We start from the raw sequence: 19,703 nt of genomic DNA on the forward strand, positions 1-19,703 counted from the left end.
CGCAAGGGTGTCCCTGCCAGCCAGCGGTCAGCCAATCAGGAACTTGGAAAGCTCCTCACGTTCCCCCCAGCCTCCTTTAAAAGATCGTCGTTGCGCCGAGATGGACAGAACAAGTTAAGCACCATTCGCGGTCCCATCCTCCTCTGTACACTCTACCGCCCTCCCCGTATCCCCTTCCTCCCCTTTGTTGACATTGCCAAGGTGATGTCATACAAAGTGTCCAACCTTCTTCATTGGCGACTTCAACTGCAGCCATGCTGCTTGGAGCCCTGGAACGCACAACAGCAGCTCAGTGAGTCGGCAACTACACTCTCTTACTATATTTCACCGGCTGAAGTTCCTAGGTCCGGACTTTCCCACATTCATAGGTCATGGATTGCAGGGTAAGCCCGATCTGGTGTTCTCCAACAGCCGAGCTTTCTTCCTCAACTCCACTATCTCACCCGGTGCCCCTACCCTCTCAGACCACATACCCTTAATCCTTCGCATCTCCACCTCACCCATCCTTATCCCCAGTAAGCCTCGGTTACGTTACAGTCAGGCCGACTGGGAAGGCTTCAAAAACACTCTCACGACATACACCAACACAAACATGGACAACACTCCACAAGCGGCGATAGAGCAGGAATGGCGCTCACTTACAAAGTTTGTCAAAAACGCTGTAAAAAAGCACATTCCTAGAACAAAGCACCGAAAGGTTGCCACGTTCACCGCTTCTATGCGCACTAACAGACTACGCATTACACTACAGAACAGATTTACAGATCTATTACAAGCACCCCTAGAGGCCCGTGTCGCCATCCTACGAGACATGCACTGGCTACAGAGTAGCCTGAGGAAGTCCCTCTACATCGATTCACATCGAGAGGAGGAGCAACTGATGGCCTCGCTCTCCGGCGCCTGTGAGACGGACCCTTCCAAGTTCTGGAGGACCCTCAAACGTGAGCTGGAGGAGTGCTCTGTGCCTCCACCCAAGGTCATCAACAATCTTAACCACTCTGCACACTCCCCCCAACACCAAGCTGACCTTCTGGCGTCAGTATGGAGTGAGGTCTTTAAACCCCATCCTGTGCAAGGACCACATTGCTTTAGCACCTTGCACAGTGTTAACTCCTTCATGAACAGTTGTAGTGACCTCATTCCTGACGAGACTGTTGATCTCTCTCAGTTAGATGAAGATGATCCCCTTATCTGCCCCATCGTTTTGGAGGAGGTAAAGGGGGTTATCTCGGCATTAAAACTAAAATCCCCTGGCCCCTCAGGCATCGATGCACACATACTCAAATATATGCCAGACAACATAATCTCACACATGACGACACTATATAATAGATCACTAGCCTCTGGGTACTTCCCACAACTATTCAAGGCCTCCCACACCATCCTCATTCCTAAACCCCAGAAACCCGCCTCCGCCCCCCTTTCATACCGGCCCATCTCCCTTCTGGAGTACTTTGGTAAGGTGTTTGAGCACGTCCTATGCCGCCGCCTGACCGTGTACCTAGAGACGGAGAACGTGCTGTGGGACTGCCAATTTGGAACAAGTTAGATGAGAAAGTAGTGTGTGCAAAAACAATACATGAATTTAAAAATAGTTTAGATAAAATGAGATATGAAGACGGGACACCACGAGCATAGCTCCCCTTCCCGTAAAATACAACTAGGTAAATACAACTAGGTAAACACACACACACACATACACACACATATACATACATACATATATATATATATATATATATATATATATATATATATATATATATATATATATATGTGTGTGTGTGTGTGTGTGTGTGTGTGTGTATTTACCTAGTTGTATTTACCTAGTTGTATTTTACGGGAAGGGGAGCTATGCTCGTGGGGTCCCGTCTTCATATCTCATTTTATCTAAACTATTTTTAAATTCATGTATTGTTTTTGCACACACCACTTTCTCATCTAACTTGTTCCAACTGTCTATTACTCTGTGAGGAAAGCTGTTCTTTTTCAAATATCTTCTATAGTTGTCTTTTTTTAATTTTCTTTCCGTGTCCTCTTGTATTTCTGTCATCCCATTTTATCAGATTCTCTCTATCAGTAATTTCTATGCCTTTCATGATTCTGTAAATAGCTATCAAATCTCCTCTCTCTCTTCTTTGCTCTAGTGTCTGTAGTTCAAGTTTTTCTAGTCTCTCTTCATATGATAGTTTTGAGAGTGTTGGTGCCAATTTTGTAATTGCTTTTTGTATTCTTTCAAGTTTTTTTTATACATTTTTTTGTACTTGGTGACCATATCGTTGCTGCATATTCCAATCTTGGTCTTATCAGGGTGATTAGGATTTTCTTCACCATTTCTTCATCCAGGTATGTAAATGCAACTTTGATTGTTCTTATAAAATTATAAGTTTCTCCAAAAATCTTATTTATATGTTTCTCAGGTGACATATTATTCATAACAATGACTCCCAGGTCCTTCTCATTTTCTACTTTTTTTATTCCTTCTTCTCCCAATTTATATGCTCCTGTTATTCTGTTTTTGCTTTTTCCAAATTCCATTATACTACACTTTTTTGTATTGAACTCCATCTCCCACTTCCTACTCCATTCCTGTACTTTATTCAGATCTCTCTGTAGTGATTCACAATCTTCTTCAGTTTTCACTCTTTTCAGTAGTTTTCCATCATCTGCAAAGAAGCTCATATAGCTTTCAATTCCTTCATCCATATCATTAATATATATAGCAAACATTATTGGGGCCAGAACTGTTCCCTGCGGAACTCCGCTTATTACTTCATCCCATTTTGAGTGCTGGTTTCTTATCACTACTCTCATTTTTCTTTCTTGCAAAAAGTCTTCCATCCAATTTAGTAGTTTGCCCTGTATTCCTCCTTCAGTTTCTAATTTCTTAAGCAACTTCTTATGTGGTACTTTGTCAAAAGCTTTCTTTAGGTCTAGAAATGCACAGTCCGCCCATCCATCTCTTTCTTGTATTATATCTATTAGCCTTGAATAGAAACATATTAAATTGGTGACGCATGATCGTCCTTGTCTGAATCCAAATTGCCTTGGATTTAACACTTTGTTTTTTTTTTTCTAAATATTTTACCCATCTACTTTTGATAATTCTTTGACAACTTTTTGCTATTGTACTTGTTAGAGAGACTGGTCTATAGTTGGTAGGGTCTTCTTTATTTCCTCCTTTATATATAGGTACTATATTTGCTTTTTTCCAATCTTCTGGAACTTTTCCTTCTTTCAAGGAACTGTTTAGTATGCTATGTATTTTGTCTGCCAGTTCATTCCTGCATTCTTTCAGTATCCAGTTTGCTATTTCATCTGGTCCATGCGATTTTCTGACATCAAGATTACTCAAGTGTGTTAATATTTCATTCTTTGTTACTTCTATTTCTTCCATAGGGGGGACTTTCTCTTTCCATTCGTTCTCTTCAGGTTGTTCTCCCTTGTAAACACTGATTTAAAATGTTTGTTCATAATTTCCGCCATTTCCATTTCCTCAGTGTATTCAACTCCCTCTTGTCTTAATTTATCCAAGTCTTGTTTGTTTTTCAGTTTATTGTTTACAAATCTGTAGAATAGTTTTGGTTGATCTTTACACTTTTCTATGACATCTTTTTCATATTTTCTCTTTTCCTCTCTGCACGTTTGTACATATTCATTTCTATAACAGGTATATATTTTCCATTTTTCAGGTCTTCTGTCTTTTTTTTCATCTGGTCCAGGCTTGTCTCTTTTGTCTTTTAACTCCCTACAACTTTTGTTGTACCAGCATTTTACATATTCTTTTTCTTGTTTTTGTCTTGGGACATACTTTTCCACTCCTTTTTTGTAATTTTTTGTCAAAATATTCCATTTCTCTTCTACTGTTGTTTCTTCTTTGTATATTTCTTCCCAGTTTTCCTTTTGAAAGAATTCTCTTATTTTATCAAAGTTTGTTTTTTCATACATCATTCTTCCTTTTCTATATTGTTCATTTCTTTTCATATATTTTTCTCCATTAAGTTCCAGTTCAATCAATATGTGGTCACTTTTACTTATTGGTGTTTTATTTTCAATTTTGTCCACTATTATAGGTTCAGATGTAATTATTAGGTCTAGTCTCGATGGCTCTTCTTCATTTCTATACCTAGTGTTCTCCTGTATCCATTGTGTTATTGTATGGTCAGTAACCATCTCAAGTAGAGCGTTTCCCCATGAGCCGTCTCCACCCTTTACTGTCATTTCTTCCCAGCAGATTTCTTTGCAATTAAAGTCGCCCATCATAACTATTCTTCCTCCCTCTTCCATTATCTTGTTTAATGCTATCTTTGTGTCCTCTAACATACTTTTATGTTCACTCTCTTCCCATGAGGCTATTTTCGGGGGCACATAATTTATCACAAACTTTCTGCTCTTCTTATCTCTGTCTTCTACTTCCATCATTATCATCTCTACTGTATTCTTTCCATATGTGACACACTTCACGTTTATATCCTTCTTAGTCAGGAACATAACTCCACCCCCTTCCTTTTTCACTCTGTTTCTAATCCAATAATTATATGCATCATGTCCTACACTGTTGGGTGGTAGTGGACCTTTTAATTTTGTTTCTACAATTCCCATTATGTCTGGTTCTTTTTCCTTCAAATAATCATTCAGCTCATTCAATCCTGTTATTAATCCATCTATATTTGTGTAAGACACTCTTAGTTTTCTGCCACTTCCATTGTGTTCTCTGTTTCCCTTTTGTTTTTCTCTTGTATGTCGACTTTCTTTAGTTTCATATTCACTACTCTCCAATAGAATCTCTCTTTTTCTGACTCCGTTCTTCTCTCGTTTTTTTCCTTAGCTTCAAGTCTTTTCTGTTTTTCTTCCTCTCTTTCCTCTTTATTCATTTCCCTTTTTATCCATACCTTTTTATAATGTTCACTTGTTGCTAGTTTCCCTGTTTTGGATAAGATATTCTCAGCCGTCGTTTGTGACTTGAATTTAATCTTAATTGGTCTGGTCTTATCTGTGCTATACTTTCCAAGTCTAAATTTCTCTTCGATTTGCTTCATAATTTCTGGTTCATCTTCCTGAACTGATTCTAGTAATTGGCTTACTTTTTCATTTTCCTCTTTGATTCTTGTGGTTCTATCTGGGTTGTGTTTTTCTTCCATGCCTAATATAATTATACATTTCTTCTTGTCTGCTAAGTCTCTTACTATATTCTCCTTTTGTCTCATCACTTTAATAACCGAGTCTTCAGTATGTTCTTTCAATTGTTGTTTGACTATGTCAGTGAATGAAACTTTATTGTCTTCTTGGGTTGTTTTCCAATTCTTAGCTTCTTTAGTTATGGTCTCTCTGTTTTCTTTACTATTCCACTTCAATTCCTCATTCTCCACCTTTACTTCTCTTAACTGTCTTTTTAGGTCTTCTATTTCATCAGTTAAGTTTTTGTTCGCCTTCTCTATTTCTTCCAATTTTTCAAACCTCTCGGCGATTTTTGTCATCTTGCCAAACCTAACTTCCCAGTTGTCAGACATTTGTTGAAGTTTTTCCTCCAGTTTTGTCAGTCGGGGGAGGTTGGTATCCGCCGCCCTTTCATTAAATCCTTTGAAATTATCATTCTCACCTTCCATTGTACTGCTCTTATCTATGTTTCTGATCTTTACATTTTTATTAGACATTTCGTCGTCACTCAGTTGGTCGGGGGGCCGTTTTTTTATGTTTACATTTCGTCTGTCTGCCTGGGCCAAGTCTTCTCCTTCCTCATTTCCTTCCATTTCCCTCAGCAATCCCTCCCCTTCTCCTCTTTCCCTACTTTCCCACTACCCCACGAGCAATTTCCCCCCATCCTGCAAATACAATAGGTACTTCCTTTGCTTTGGAATCCTCTATTTTTCACTTTTTCTTCAGAACGTCTTCTATGCCGTCCGTTCACTGAAGTGTGTGTATTTACCTAGTTGTATTTACCTAGTTGTATTTTACGGGAAGGGGAGCTATGCTCGTGGGGTCCCGTCTTCATATCTCATTTTATCTAAACTATTTTTAAATTCATGTATTGTTTTTGCACACACCACTTTCTCATCTAACTTGTTCCAACTGTTTATTACTCTGTGAGGAAAGCTGTTCTTTTTCAAGTCTCTTCTATAGCTGTCTTTTTTTATTTTCTTTCCGTGTCCTCTTGTATTTCTGTCATCCCATTTTATCAGATTCTCTCTATCAGTAATTTCTATGCCTTTCATGATTCTGTAAATAGCTATCAAATCTCCTCTCTCTCTTCTTTGCTCTAGTGTCTGTAGTTCAAGTTTTTCTAGTCTCTCTTCATATGATAGTTTTGAGAGTGTTGGTGCCAATTTTGTAATTGCTCTTTGTATTCTTTCAAGTTTTTTTTATACATTTTTTTGTACTTGGTGACCATATCGTTGCTGCATATTCCAATCTTGGTCTTATCAGGGTGATTAGGATTTTCTTCACCATTTCTTCATCCAGGTATGTAAATGCCACTTTGATTGTTCTTATTAAATTATAAGTTTCTCCAAAAATCTTATTTATATGTTTCTCAGGTGACATATTATTCATAACAATGACTCCCAGGTCCTTCTCATTTTCTACTTTTTTTATTCCTTCTTCTCCTGTTATTCTGTTTTTGCTTTTTCCAAATTCCATTATACTACACTTTTTTGTATTGAACTCCATCTCCCACTTCCTACTCCATTCCTGTACTTTATTCAGATCTCTCTGTAGTGATTCACAATCTTCTTCAGTTTTCACTCTTTTCAGTAGTTTTCCATCATCTGCAAAGAAGCTCATATAGCTTTCAATTCCTTCATCCATATCATTAATATATATAGCAAACATTATTGGGGCCAGAACTGTTCCCTGCGGAACTCCGCTTATTACTTCATCCCATTTTGAGTGCTGGTTTCTTATCACTACTCTCATTTTTCTTTCTTGCAAAAAGTCTTCCATCCAATTTAGTAGTTTGCCCTGTATTCCTCCTTCAGTTTCTAATTTCTTAAGCAACTTCTTATGTGGTACTTTGTCAAAAGCTTTCTTTAGGTCTAGAAATGCACAGTCCGCCCATCCATCTCTTTCTTGTATTATATCTATTAGCCTTGAATAGAAACATATTAAATTGGTGACGCATGATCGTCCTTGTCTGAATCCAAATTGCCTTGGATTTAACACTTTGTTTTTTTTTTCTAAATATTTTACCCATCTACTTTTGATAATTCTTTGACAACTTTTTGCTATTGTACTTGTTAGAGAGACTGGTCTATAGTTGGTAGGGTCTTCTTTATTTCCTCCTTTATATATAGGTACTATATTTGCTTTTTTCCAATCTTCTGGAACTTTTCCTTCTTTCAAGGAACTGTTTAGTATGCTATGTATTTTGTCTGCCAGTTCATTCCTGCATTCTTTCAGTATCCAGTTTGCTATTTCATCTGGTCCATGCGATTTTCTGACATCAAGATTACTCAAGTGTGTTAATATTTCATTCTTTGTTACTTCTATTTCTTCCATGGGGGGACTTTCTGTTTCCATTCGTTCTCTTCAGGTTGTATGTTCTCCCTTGTAAACACTGATTTAAAATGTTTGTTCATAATTTCCGCCATTTCCATTTCCTCAGTGTATTCAACTCCCTCTTGTCTTAATTTCTCCAAGTCTTGTTTGTTTTTCAGTTTATTGTTTACAAATCTGTTGAATAGTTTTGGTTGATCTTTACACTTTTCTATGACATCTTTTTCATATTTTCTCTTTTCCTCTCTGCACGTTTGTACATATTCATTTCTATAACCAGTATATGTTTTCCATTTTTCAGGTCTTCTGTCTTTTTTCCATCTGGTCCAGGCTTTGTCTCTTTTGTCTTTTAACTCCCTACAACTTTTGTTGTACCAGCATTTTACATATTCTTTTTCTTGTTTTTGTCTTGGGACATACTTTTCCACTCCTTTTTTGTAATTTTTTGTCAAAATATTCCATTTCTCTTCCACTGTTGTTTCTTCTTTGTATATTTCTTCCCAGTTTTCCTCTTGAAAGAATTCTCCTATTTTATCAAAGTTTGTTTTTTTCATACATCATTCTTCCTTTTCTATATTGTTCATTTCTTTTCATATATTTTTCTCCATTAAGTTCCAGTTCAATCAATATGTGGTCACTTTTACTTATTGGTGTTATATATTCAATTTTGTCCACTGTTCTAGGTTCAGATGTAATTATTAGGTCTAGTCTCGATGGCTCTTCTTCATTTCTATACCTAGTGTTCTCCTGTATCCATTGTGTCATTGTATGGTCAGTAATCATCTCAAGTAGAGCGTTTCCCCATGAGCCGTCTCCACCCTTTACTGTCATTTCTTCCCAGCAGATTTCTTTGCAATTAAAGTCGCCCATCATAACTATTCTTCCTCCCTCTTCCATTATCTTGTTTAATGCTATCTTTGTGTCCTCTAACATACTTTTATGTTCACTCTCTTCCCATGAGGCTGTTTTCGGGGGCACATAATTTATCACAAACTTTCTGCTCTTCTTATCTCTGTCTTCTACTTCCATCATTATCATCTCTACTGTATTCTTTCCATATGTGACACACTTCACGTTTATATCCTTCTTAGTCAGGAACATAACTCCACCCCCTTCCTTTTTCACTCTGTTTCTAATCCAATAATTATATGCATCATGTCCTACACTGTTGGGTGGTAGTGGACCTTTTAATTTTGTTTCTACAATTCCCATTATGTCTGGTTCTTTTTCCTTCAAATAATCATTCAGCTCATTCAATCCTGTTATTAATCCATCTATATTTGTGTAAGACACTCTTAGTTTTCTGCCACTTCCATTGTGTTCTCTGTTTCCCTTTTGTTTTTCTCTTGTATGTCGACTTTCTTTAGTTTCATATTCACTACTCTCCAATAGAATCTCTCTTTTTCTGACTCCGTTCTTCTCTCATTTTTTTCCTTAGCTTCAAGTCTTTTCTGTTTTTCTTCCTCTCTTTCCTCTTTATTCATTTCTCTTTTTATCCATACCTTTTTATAATGTTCATTTGTTGCTAGTTTCCCTGTTTTGGATAAGATATTCTCAGCCGTAGTTTGTGACCTGACTTTAATCTTAATTGGTCTGGTCTTGTCTGTACTATATTTCCCGAGCCTGAATTTCTCTTTGATTTGTTTAATTATTTCTGGTTCATCTTCCTGAACTAATTCTAGTAAATTTCTTACTTTTTCATTTTCCTCTTTGATTCTTGTGGTTCTATCTGGGTTATGTTTCTCTTCCATGCCTAATATAATTATACATTTCTTCTTGTCTGCTAAGTCTCTTACTATATTCTCCTTCTGTCTCATCACTTTAATAACTGAGTTTTCAGTTTGTTCATTCATTTGCTGTCTGATTATGTCAGTGAATGCATCTTTGCTATTTTCTTGGATTTTTTCCAACCCTCCTTGTTCTCCTTATTATTCTCCTTTAAGACTTTATTCTCTTCTTTTACTTCTTTTAACTGTTTTTTTTTTTTAATTCTTCAATTTCCTTAGTTCAGTTATTGTTCGCCTTCTCTAGTTCTTCCAATTTTTCAACTCTCTGCACAATGTTGTTAACGTGACCGAACTTAAATTCCCAGTGCTCGGTCATCTTATCGAGTTTCTCTTCTAGTCTTGTTAATCGGGGGGGGGGGGTTGTGTCCCCCCCACCCTCTTTAAATCCCTGGAAAATATTCTCATCATCTTCTACTGTATTGCTCTTATCTATACTTCTAATCTTTACATTTTTGTTAGACATTTTATCATCGCTAAATTGGTCCGGCCCTCGTTTGTTTAGATTTCGTCTGCCTGCCTGGGCCAAGTCCTCACCTTCCTCATTTCCTTCCATTTCCCTCAGTAATCCCTCCCCTTCTCCTTTTTCCTTACTTTCCCTACACCACGAGCAATTCCCCCCCACCCCCACCCTGTAAAAACAATAGGTACTGCCTTTGCTTTGGGATCCACGAATTTCACTTTTTCTTCAGAACGTCGTCTATGCCGTCCGTTCGTTGAAGTGTGTGTGCGTGTGTGTATTTACCTAGTATCTTACGGGAAGGGGAGCTACGCTCGTGGTATCCCGTCTTCATATATCCTTTTATCTAAACTGTTTTTAAATTCATGTATTGTTTTTGCACACACCACTTTCTCATCTAACTTGTTCCAAATGTCTATTACTCTGTGAGGAAAGCTGTTCTTTTTTAGATCTCTTCTATAACTGTCTTTCTTGATTTTCTTTCCGTATTTCTATCATCCCATTTTATTGGATCTTCTCTATCAATAGTTTCTATGCCTTTCATGATTCTGTAAATAGTTATCAAATCTCCTCTCTCTCTTCTTTGCTCTAATGTATGTAGCTCAAGTTTTGCTAGTCTCTCTTCATATGATAGTTCTGAGAGTGTTGGTGCCAGTTTTGTAATTGTTCTTTGTATTCTTTCAAGTTTTGTTATACATTTTTTGTACTTGGTGACCACATCGTTGCTGCATATTCCAATTTTGGTCTTATCAAAGTGATTAGTATTTTCTTCACCATTTCTTCATCCAGGTCACGATTTCTTCATCCAGGCATGCACTATTTCTTCATGCCAGGTGCGTGTGTATTTACCTAGTTGTATTTTACGGGAAGGGGAGCTATGCTCGTGGTGTCCCGTCTTCATATCTCATTTTATCTAAACTATTTTTAAATTCATGTATTGTTCTTGCACACCACTTTCTCATATGAATCTGTTTTCCCTAAAAAATCGTTGACTCAGAGGTGACTTGATACAGGTCTTTAAGATTTTAAAGGGAATTGACAACATCAAAAGTGACAAAATTTTCACATTGAATGAGAATCAGACAAGAAACAATGGTCTCAAACTGTCCGGAAATAGATTCAATTTGGAAGTAGGTAGAAACAACTTTGCCAACCGTGTAGTTAATGAATGGAATAAACTTCCTGCACAGGTAGTGCAATGTAGTTCAGTTCGAAGCTTTAAAAATCATTTAGATAAACACCTAAGCAAGATGCTGTAATGATTATAATTTATTTCAATATATTTATTTTTGTTTTATCATTTGTCTGTCTGATTTTCATTTATTATTAGTTATATGTTAATTTATTATTATTTACTATTTACCTGTTTGTTTATTATTTAACTATACCTATGCATTTATTTATGTATTTTATTTATTTACATTATTATAGTTTTTATTTATTATTTTATTATTATTATGATTTTTTCGCATCCGACCTAGATATGGACCAAAAGGTCTCCTGTCGGCATTCTCTGCCTTTGTAATCCTTTGTAATCTAACTTGTTCCAACTGTCTATTACTCTGTGAGGAAAGCTGTTCTTTTACAAATCTCTTCTATAGCTGTCTTTTTTTATTTTCTTTCCGTGTCCTCTTGTATTTCTATGATCCCATTTTATTAGATTCTCTCTATCAATAATTCCTATGCCTTTCATGATTCTGTAAATAGCTATCAAATCTCCTCTCTCTCTTCTTTGCTCTAGTGTCTGTAGCTCAAGTTTTGCTAGTGTGTGTATTTACCTAGTTGTATTTTACGGGAAGGGGAGCTATGCTCGTGAGTTCCCGTCTTCATATCTCATTTTATCTAAACTATTTTTAAATTCATGTATTGTTTTTGCACACACCACTTTCTCATCTAACTTGTTCCAACTGTCCATTACTCTGCGAGGAAAACTGTTCTTTTTCAAATCTCTTCGATAGTTGTCTTTCTTGTTTTTCTTTCCGTGTCCTCTTGTATTTCTATGATCCCATTTTATCAGATTACCTCTATCAATAATTTCTATGCATTTCATGATTCTGTAAATAGCTCTCAAATCTCCTCTCTTCTTTGCTCTAGTGTCTGCAGTTCAAGTTTTGCTAGTCTCTCTTCAAATGATAGTTTTGAATGTATTGGTGCCAATTTTGTAGTTGCTCTTTGTATTCTTTCAATTTTTTTATACATTTTTTTTGTACTTGGTGATCACATCGTTGCTGCATATTCCAATCTTGGTCTTATCAGAGTGATTAGAATTTTCTTCGCCATTTCTTCATCCAGGTATGTCAATGCCACTTTGATTGTTCTTATTAAATTATAAGTTTCTCCAAAAATCTTATTTATATGTTTCTCAGGTGACATATTATTCATAACAATGACTCCCAGGTCCTTCTCATTTTCTACTTTTTTTTTTATTCCTTCTTCTCCCAATTTATATGATCCTGTTATTCTGTTTTTGCTTTTTCCAAATTCCATTATACTACACTTTTTAGTGTTGAACTCCATCTCCCACTTCCTACTCCATTCCCATACTTTATTTAGATCACTCTGTAGTGACTCACAATCTTCTTCCGTGTTCACTTTTTTTTTTAATAGTTTTGCATCATCTGCAAAGAAGCTCATATAACTTTCAATTTCTTCATCCATATCATTAATATATATAGCAAACATTATTGGGGCCAGAACTGTTCATTGTGGAACATCGCTTATTACGTCATCCCATTTTGAGTGTCTCTTATCACTACTCTCATTTTTCTTTCTTGCAAGAAGTCTTCCATCCATTTAAGCAGTTTGCCCTGTATTCCTCCTTCAGTTTCTAATTTCTTAAGCAACTTCTTATGAGGTACTTTGTCAAAAGCTTTTTTTAGGTCTAGAAATGCACAATCAGCCCATCCATCTCTTTCTTGTATTATATCTATTAGCCTTGAATAGAAACATATTAAATTGGTGACGCATGATCGTCCTTGTCTGAACCCAAATTGCCTTGGATTTAGCACATTGTTGTTTTTTTTTCTAAATATTTTACCCATCTACTTTTGATAATTCTTTGACAACTTTTTGCTATTGTACTTGTTAGAGAGACTGGTCTATAGTTGGTAGGGTCTTCTTTATTTTCCCCTTTATATATAGGTACTATATTTGCTTTTTTCCAATCTTCTGGAACTTTTCCTTCTTTCAAGGAACTGTTTATTATGCTATGTATTTTGTCTGCCAATTCATTCCTGCATTCTCTCAAAATCCAGTTTGCTATTTCATCTGGTCCATGCGTTTTCCTGACATCAAGATTACTCAAGTGTTTCATTATTTCATTCTTTGTTACTTCTATTTCTTTCATAGGGGGGACTTTCTCTTTCCATTCGATCTCTTCCGGTTGTATGTTCTCCCTTGTAAACACTGATTTAAAATGCCTGTTCATAATTTCTGCCATTTCAATTTCCTCTGTGTATTCAACTCCTCCTTGTCTTAATTTCTCCAAATCTTGTTTGTTTTTCAGTTTGTTGTTTACAAATCTCTAAAATAGATTTGGTTGATCTTTACATTTTTCTATGGCATCTTTTTCATATTTTCTCTTTTCCTCTCTGCACGCTTGTACATATTCATGTCTATAAGAAGTATATATTTTCCATTGTTCAGGTCTTTTGTATTTCTTCCATTTGGTCCAAGCTTTGTCTCTTTTGTCTTTTAACTCCCTACAACTTTTGTTGTACCAGCACTTTACATATTGTTTTTCTTGTTTTTGTCTTGGGACATACTTTTCCACTCCTTTTTTTTTATATAATTTTTTGTCAAAATATTCCATTTCTCTTCTACTGTTGTATCTTCTTTGTGTATTCTTTCCCATTTTTCATTTTGATAGAATTCTCTTATTTTATCAAAATTTGTTTTTTCATACATCAATCTTCCTTTTCTATACTGTTCATTTATTTTCATGTATTTTTTCTCATTTAGTTCTGGTTCTATCAATATGTGGTCACTTTTACTTATTTGTGCCTGGTATTCTATCTTTTCCACTATTTCAGGTTCTGATGTGATTATTAGGTCTAGTCTCGATGGTTCTTCTTCATTTCTATACCTAGTGTTCTCTTGAATCTATTGTGTCATTGTGTGGTCGATAATCATCTCAAGTAGAACATTTCCCCATGAGTCTTCTCCACCCTTTACGGTCATCTCTTCCCAGCAGACTTCTTTGCAGTTATAGTCGCCCATCATAACTATTCTTCCTCCATCATCCATTATCTTGTTTAATGTTATTCTTGTGTCTTCTAACATACTTTTATGTTCACTCTCTTCCCACGAGGCTGTTTTTGGGGACACGTAGTTTATTACAAACTTTCTGCTCTTCTTATCTCTGTCTCCTACTTCGATCATAATCATCTCTACTGTATTCTTTCCATATGTGACACTCCTCACGTTTATATCCTTCTTAGACAGGAACATAACTCCACCCCCTTGTTTTATCTCTCTGTTTCTAATCCAATAATTATATGCATTGTGTCCTATGCTGTTGGTTGGTAGTGGACTTTTTAAGTTGGTCTCTAAAATTCCCATTATGCCCGGTTCTTTTTCCTTCAGATACTTGTTCAGTTCATTCAGTCCTGTTATCAATCGTGTGTGTGTGTGTGTGTATTTACCTAGTTGTATTTTACGGGAAGGGGAGCTATGCTCGTGGTGTCCCGTCTTCATCTCATTTTATCTAAACTATTTTTAAATTCATTTATTGTTTTTGCACACACCACTTTCTTATCTAACTTGTTCCAACTGTCTGTTACTCTGAGGAAAGCTGTTCTTTTTCAGATCTCTTCTATAGCTGTCTTTCTTGATTTTCTTTCCGTGCCCTCTGGTATTTCTGTCATCCCATTTCGTGTATTTACCTAGTTGTATTTTACGGGAAGGGGAGCTATGCTCGTGGAGTCCCGTCTTCATATATCATTTTATCTAAACTATTTTTAAATTCATGTATTGTTTTTGCACACACCACTTTCTCATCTAACTTGTTCCAACTGTCTATTATTCTGTGAGGAAAGCTGTTCTTTTTCACATCTCTTCTATAGCTGTCTTTTTTTATTTTCTTTCCGTGTCCTCTTGTATTTCTATGATCCCATTTTATCAGATTCTCTCTATCAGTAATTTCTATGCCTTTCATGATTGTGTGTGTGTGTGTGCATGCTTATATGATTCAGTTAATATTTAAACATTTGGAAACAACATAACCTACAATTAACATGAATTAAGAGGTCTTCGACATCGGCTGAAAAGGTACTATTATTAAGCAAATGTGAATTTTGTAGCAATGCATAGAAACTGGAAATAGAAATGTGAAAATAGTAAGTAGAAAAAAATAAAATTATAAGGCCTGCCAAAAGAAATCACACTTAGATCTTTGTGGGAGAGGGAAAAATAAACACCTTGAGTGAAGCTTGAATGCTTGAATCACCCGCTACATAAACAACCCCCCCACCCCTTTCGCTGTTGTACACATCACCAGGAACGCTTCCCAAAGGATACTCACTTGATTAAATCTATAAAAAACGCAACAAAGTTTTGATGAGCTCTTAGATAACTCCTTCTCATTTAAAATTCTTTAATTTCTTACCTGGAGCAATTAGAAAATATATGGATTCGTAATGAATTTATGACTACTAAGATACATTTATTGACTTCGCCAGTCGCCAAGCTGTTCCTTGCGCAGTTCTAGCATAAAACAGAAAAAAATGTTTTGTTAGATTTAAACTTATAAGTGCGTCAACTTATCAGGCTATTTTAAGGTACATACGCATTCTATATGAATTAATGTCTCATTCTAAAAATAGTCCACAAATTGTTATTAAAAATTGAAATTGCATAACTTTTTTAACTATGAAGAAATTTAGCACATTTGCAAATATAAAGTATGGTATCCATTTTTTATTATAAAATATCATTTGAATGAATTTTCCTTCATTTGGTTTACATACAAGACTGAATTACATTTTTGTATATTTTTATAGCACTATTTTGCGAGCGTCGGCAGCATCCGAAGCCACCAACAATTGTCAACTCTTGGCAGTGCTCGTCAGGTGGTGCTGGAAGGAGGGCTAACCAAAGTTCTCTGAAAATTTAGATAACTAACATTTTGCCCTAACAAAATGTCAGGCGATATGCAACCAAGAAGGAGGAGAGGCAAAGGGAAGAGAAAAGGTATGCTTATGAAAAGATGCGTTGTTTATTGTGACATTAAATATTAAGAATTCTAAGTGCCATTCCGTTGTTGGATCTATATAACACTGCTGTACCTGGCTTCGGTGGGCACTGGGTGCCATGAGATGAAGGTGCCCCAGCTCGTGGTGCCATGAGTGTTACATCTCGAAGTCTAGATGTCAGTGGAACACGATATAAGGAGACTGTTAAAGAGATGAGGTTGATGATCATGGGGTATTGAAAATAACTTATTCCGATTTAAAATTTGAGAACATTTGAAAAAAAGTCGGTGCCCCGGTTTGGAAGGTCGTATTTCGGGCTGCTGGAGATGCTGTATTAACATTGTCTGTGGAGTTTGAAGTTGTATTTGATCTTAATTAGGATTTCATAAAGCTTCGTTGGGTAGTGAAAATAATAGGGGTCACTAATAGGCATCTGCAAGTCAACTTCATGATGCTGCAACGATATTTTATTATTGTAGTTTAAGTTTTCTATATGTAAAATACATAATTTATGATTCTATATGAAGTAGAGGGTTCAAAGATTAGTTTATTCTTATTGATTTTTGCAGTTTTTGGGATGTCATCAATATTAGATTTTTGATGCTTACTAAATGTTAGATTTTTTATGTTATAATGTTTACTAATTAGGAAATCAGAATGACTATTCAGAAGTGGTTGATTTATTCTGAAATGTGGATTGAAATGCAAAGGAAATGAACAGAAAATACAGAGTTGAGTGTGTGCTCATATAGGAGCCTGATCATCTGATGTACATACAATGGAGAAATGGGTAAGAAACTGGGTGGATAAGTTAGGAACATCATCAAAAACCTTGAAGACAGTGAGCACAATTAGTGTAATTGAGCATATATATGGTTGGCATTAATCATAGATCTGGCCATGGCCTAAACATTACTTAGATAATACAGGTCATTAAATGGATGGGACAAAATTGGCTGGTTTGGAACACTAGCGAGTAATTGAAGGATGCTTACCTCAAGTGAAGTGATAATGGGAAAGCATGAGTTGCTGGAATTGAAGTAAACCATGTCAAATAATGGGAGAGATTTTCTGTACTGATGCATCAACTGTTGGAATAGCCGGGAAGGTAATAGCTTAGCTAAATCAATAAACAAATTTAAAAAGATGGGTATGATAAGGAGAAAAAGACGACCTCAATAGTGTAAATTTTTTAAGTATATAAGAAAGTTGATTCATAAGATTGAACATGGAATGTGTAATTCTCAGCAGCAGTAATCAAATGTAATAAAAGACATAGCCTAATGGGGTAGCACCAAAGGAGCACAGGTTGTAAGGCCTGACGTGTGTGTGTGTGTGTTTGTGATTCACCATGGTTTTGGATTATGTGTTAGACTTGTGATCGAAAGCTATTTCCCTCCCTGAAGAGAGCTCAGGGCTCATATATGACCGATCTATGGGTAATGCTGTGGCAATACACGCACATGAGAAGTTGCTACTACACACTAGCTAGTCCTTGCACATCTTAGTGAAGGTAGATCTCTTTGCTGCCATTTTCCTTGTTAACAATGGATTCTTTGCAGCATGACTGTAAGGAAATTTGAGGTCCTTTAGGAGCTGCTCTTGAATTCATTGCACAGATACATTTCCCAGCAGCTTGGGATATATATTCTTTTTAGATTGTTTGTTGTTGAATAAGGTTTTTCAATAACCTCAGTGTAGCACTGCATCGGGGTCTTGGTGGTCTTCCTAGCCCGACCAGGGTGCAGCCTCTGGCAGAAGATTGTGTTGGGGGGTTGGTTAGATCACAAGCACATGCTATGACACATCTAATGGTCACTTCCCCTCAACCTGTTCTCACTGCTATCTCCTTCACAGTGGCCTTTTCCTTTGTCCAACCAATAGTACTGGCCTTTTCCACATCACTCAGGTTCTTGGGACCCCTACTGATGAAAAGAATTAATTGGAACGCAAGTGCACAGAAATATGTCAATGGCAAAACAAGGCACTGAAAAAACATGGCATAAATCTGCTTTGATTAAAAGCCATACAGGCACTAAGTAACCATTGCTGCCATAGCTCTTAAGTGTTGGGGTATACATAGCTGCCAAACAAATGACTTTTTATATATTTGATACTGTATACTTTTAAACACTAACGATTCTGAGTGTGAAAAACAATGGGTTCTTATGGGAAAGTGATCAAAATTATTTGTGCACATTGTATATGTATACAGGTTACTGTATAATTGGGTTACATGCCTGAAAACCAGATTGAATAATTGGATAGCAAACTTAAGTTTTAATGGGATTTAATTTAATGGGGAGAGTAGCCTTGGCCTAACTATATTGAGAGGTATTTAACACTTTTCTACGCCATCCAAAGTGGTAGTGTTATAGATGGTTTGTTTTTTTATACATTGGTTTCCCTAGCTGGCTTATATCCATTGGAAAGAGCAGAAAAAGAGCTCTGTAGAATGGCACTAGCTACTAGTTACAAGATCCTGCACTGCACATCCCTTTCATGGGTAGTCAAAAATCCCAAGGAAGCCTTCTCCTTGTCATCAGAAGTGGTAGGGCTTGATGAATCCTGGGCAGCAGAGGTGGATGGAAGAGCACCAGCCGTAGACCGGAGAGGTGGTGGAGGGGAGTCCGGATCAGCTGGTGCAAGGTGGGGGCTGGGTGGGAGGGAGCAGCAGGTTTGAAGAAGTTGGAAATGGTAGTTTGCCTTGCCGGTTTTTTTTTCTTGGCCTTGAATATATCTCTGTAGACCTTGAAGGCTTGCTCCACATTATAGGCAACTGTTCCACTTTGTGCTGGGTTTGGGTCCCTTTCCTTTATTTTTTTGATTATTGGATCTAGGCCAGAGAACACCTCATGAAGTGTTTTGATGTCAAAGCCTCACTGGGGTGCATCATCATCACCATGGAGATCTCGTTCTTGTTCCAATTCCATCAGACCTTCATTGTTGAGTGGCTTATTTTGGGACTGTAGCAATTCATTCACATCATCTTCATCCACCTCCTTGAAGCCAGCCATATGTGAGAGCCTGATGATGTCCTTACGAATGAGTACCACATCACTAAATCCAATGAAGTCGTCAGCTGGCTTGACACACTCGGGCCACAGATTCTTCCAGCAGCCATTCATTGTTTTTAACCCCTTCCATACGGTGCCGCACACGTAGGCGTCATGGACTTGGATCTCGGTGGCAGCAGCCAATGCCAGCCGTACGACGTGTCGTAATAATACTCGCATCATAAAATATAGTCACCGCTTATATCGATCGTTCTCTCTTCACCCGTGAATTTTGATAACCATAGAAAATGCGATTACAAAAGAATTAGAAAGAATGTCATTATGGAGGGGCGACTACAATAAATATAATCAAGACGCCGATATGGCAGCCTCGCGAATACACTCGCTCCCCATGACGCCTACGTGTGCGGCACCGTATGGAAGGGGTTAATGTCACTTTCCATGCTGCATTGATATTAATGGCCTTCTTGATATTTTGATTGGCCCAGAACTGCTTGTCTGGGCTGTCAGTTATGTTAATTAGCTGACTCATTGTGCAGCACTGGTAATACGCCTTGAAAATGGTGACCACACCTTGGTCCTAGGGCTGAATGAGTGATGTCATGTTTTTGGGCAGAAACATCACCTCTGTGTTGCCTGCCCAATCTTCCATGGTTGTTGGGTGGCTTCGGGCATTGTCAACCAGCAGGAGGATATGGTTGGCAGTGTTTTCTTTGGCAGCATAGTCACACAGTATAGGGGACAAATAATTTGCAACATA

At 36.9% G+C, this 19,703-nt stretch overlaps 1 protein-coding gene across 11 annotated transcripts in view; it reads left to right on the plus strand.

The window, feature by feature from the left end:
• Positions 1–15,766: 15,766 nt before the first annotated feature.
• Positions 15,767–19,703, plus strand: part of LOC143026605 (uncharacterized) — a 111,457-nt gene continuing 107,520 nt past the window's right edge. For 3 of the 11 annotated variants that reach the window (XM_076187284.1, XM_076187294.1, XM_076187286.1), the window contains exon 1: positions 15,770–15,924. In XM_076187284.1, the coding sequence (XP_076043399.1) occupies positions 15,873–15,924 (52 nt within the window). In that variant the 5' untranslated portion in view covers positions 15,770–15,872. Of the gene's footprint in view, positions 15,925–19,703 lie in introns of all 11 variants that reach the window. The other 8 variants (XR_012966510.1, XR_012966511.1, XM_076187289.1 and 5 more) reach the window with 5 other exon arrangements.

This window comes from Oratosquilla oratoria, chromosome 6, assembly GCF_046742065.1.
Source record: "Oratosquilla oratoria isolate Oo_2021 chromosome 6, ASM4674206v1, whole genome shotgun sequence".
NCBI lineage: Eukaryota > Metazoa > Arthropoda > Malacostraca > Stomatopoda > Squillidae > Oratosquilla > Oratosquilla oratoria.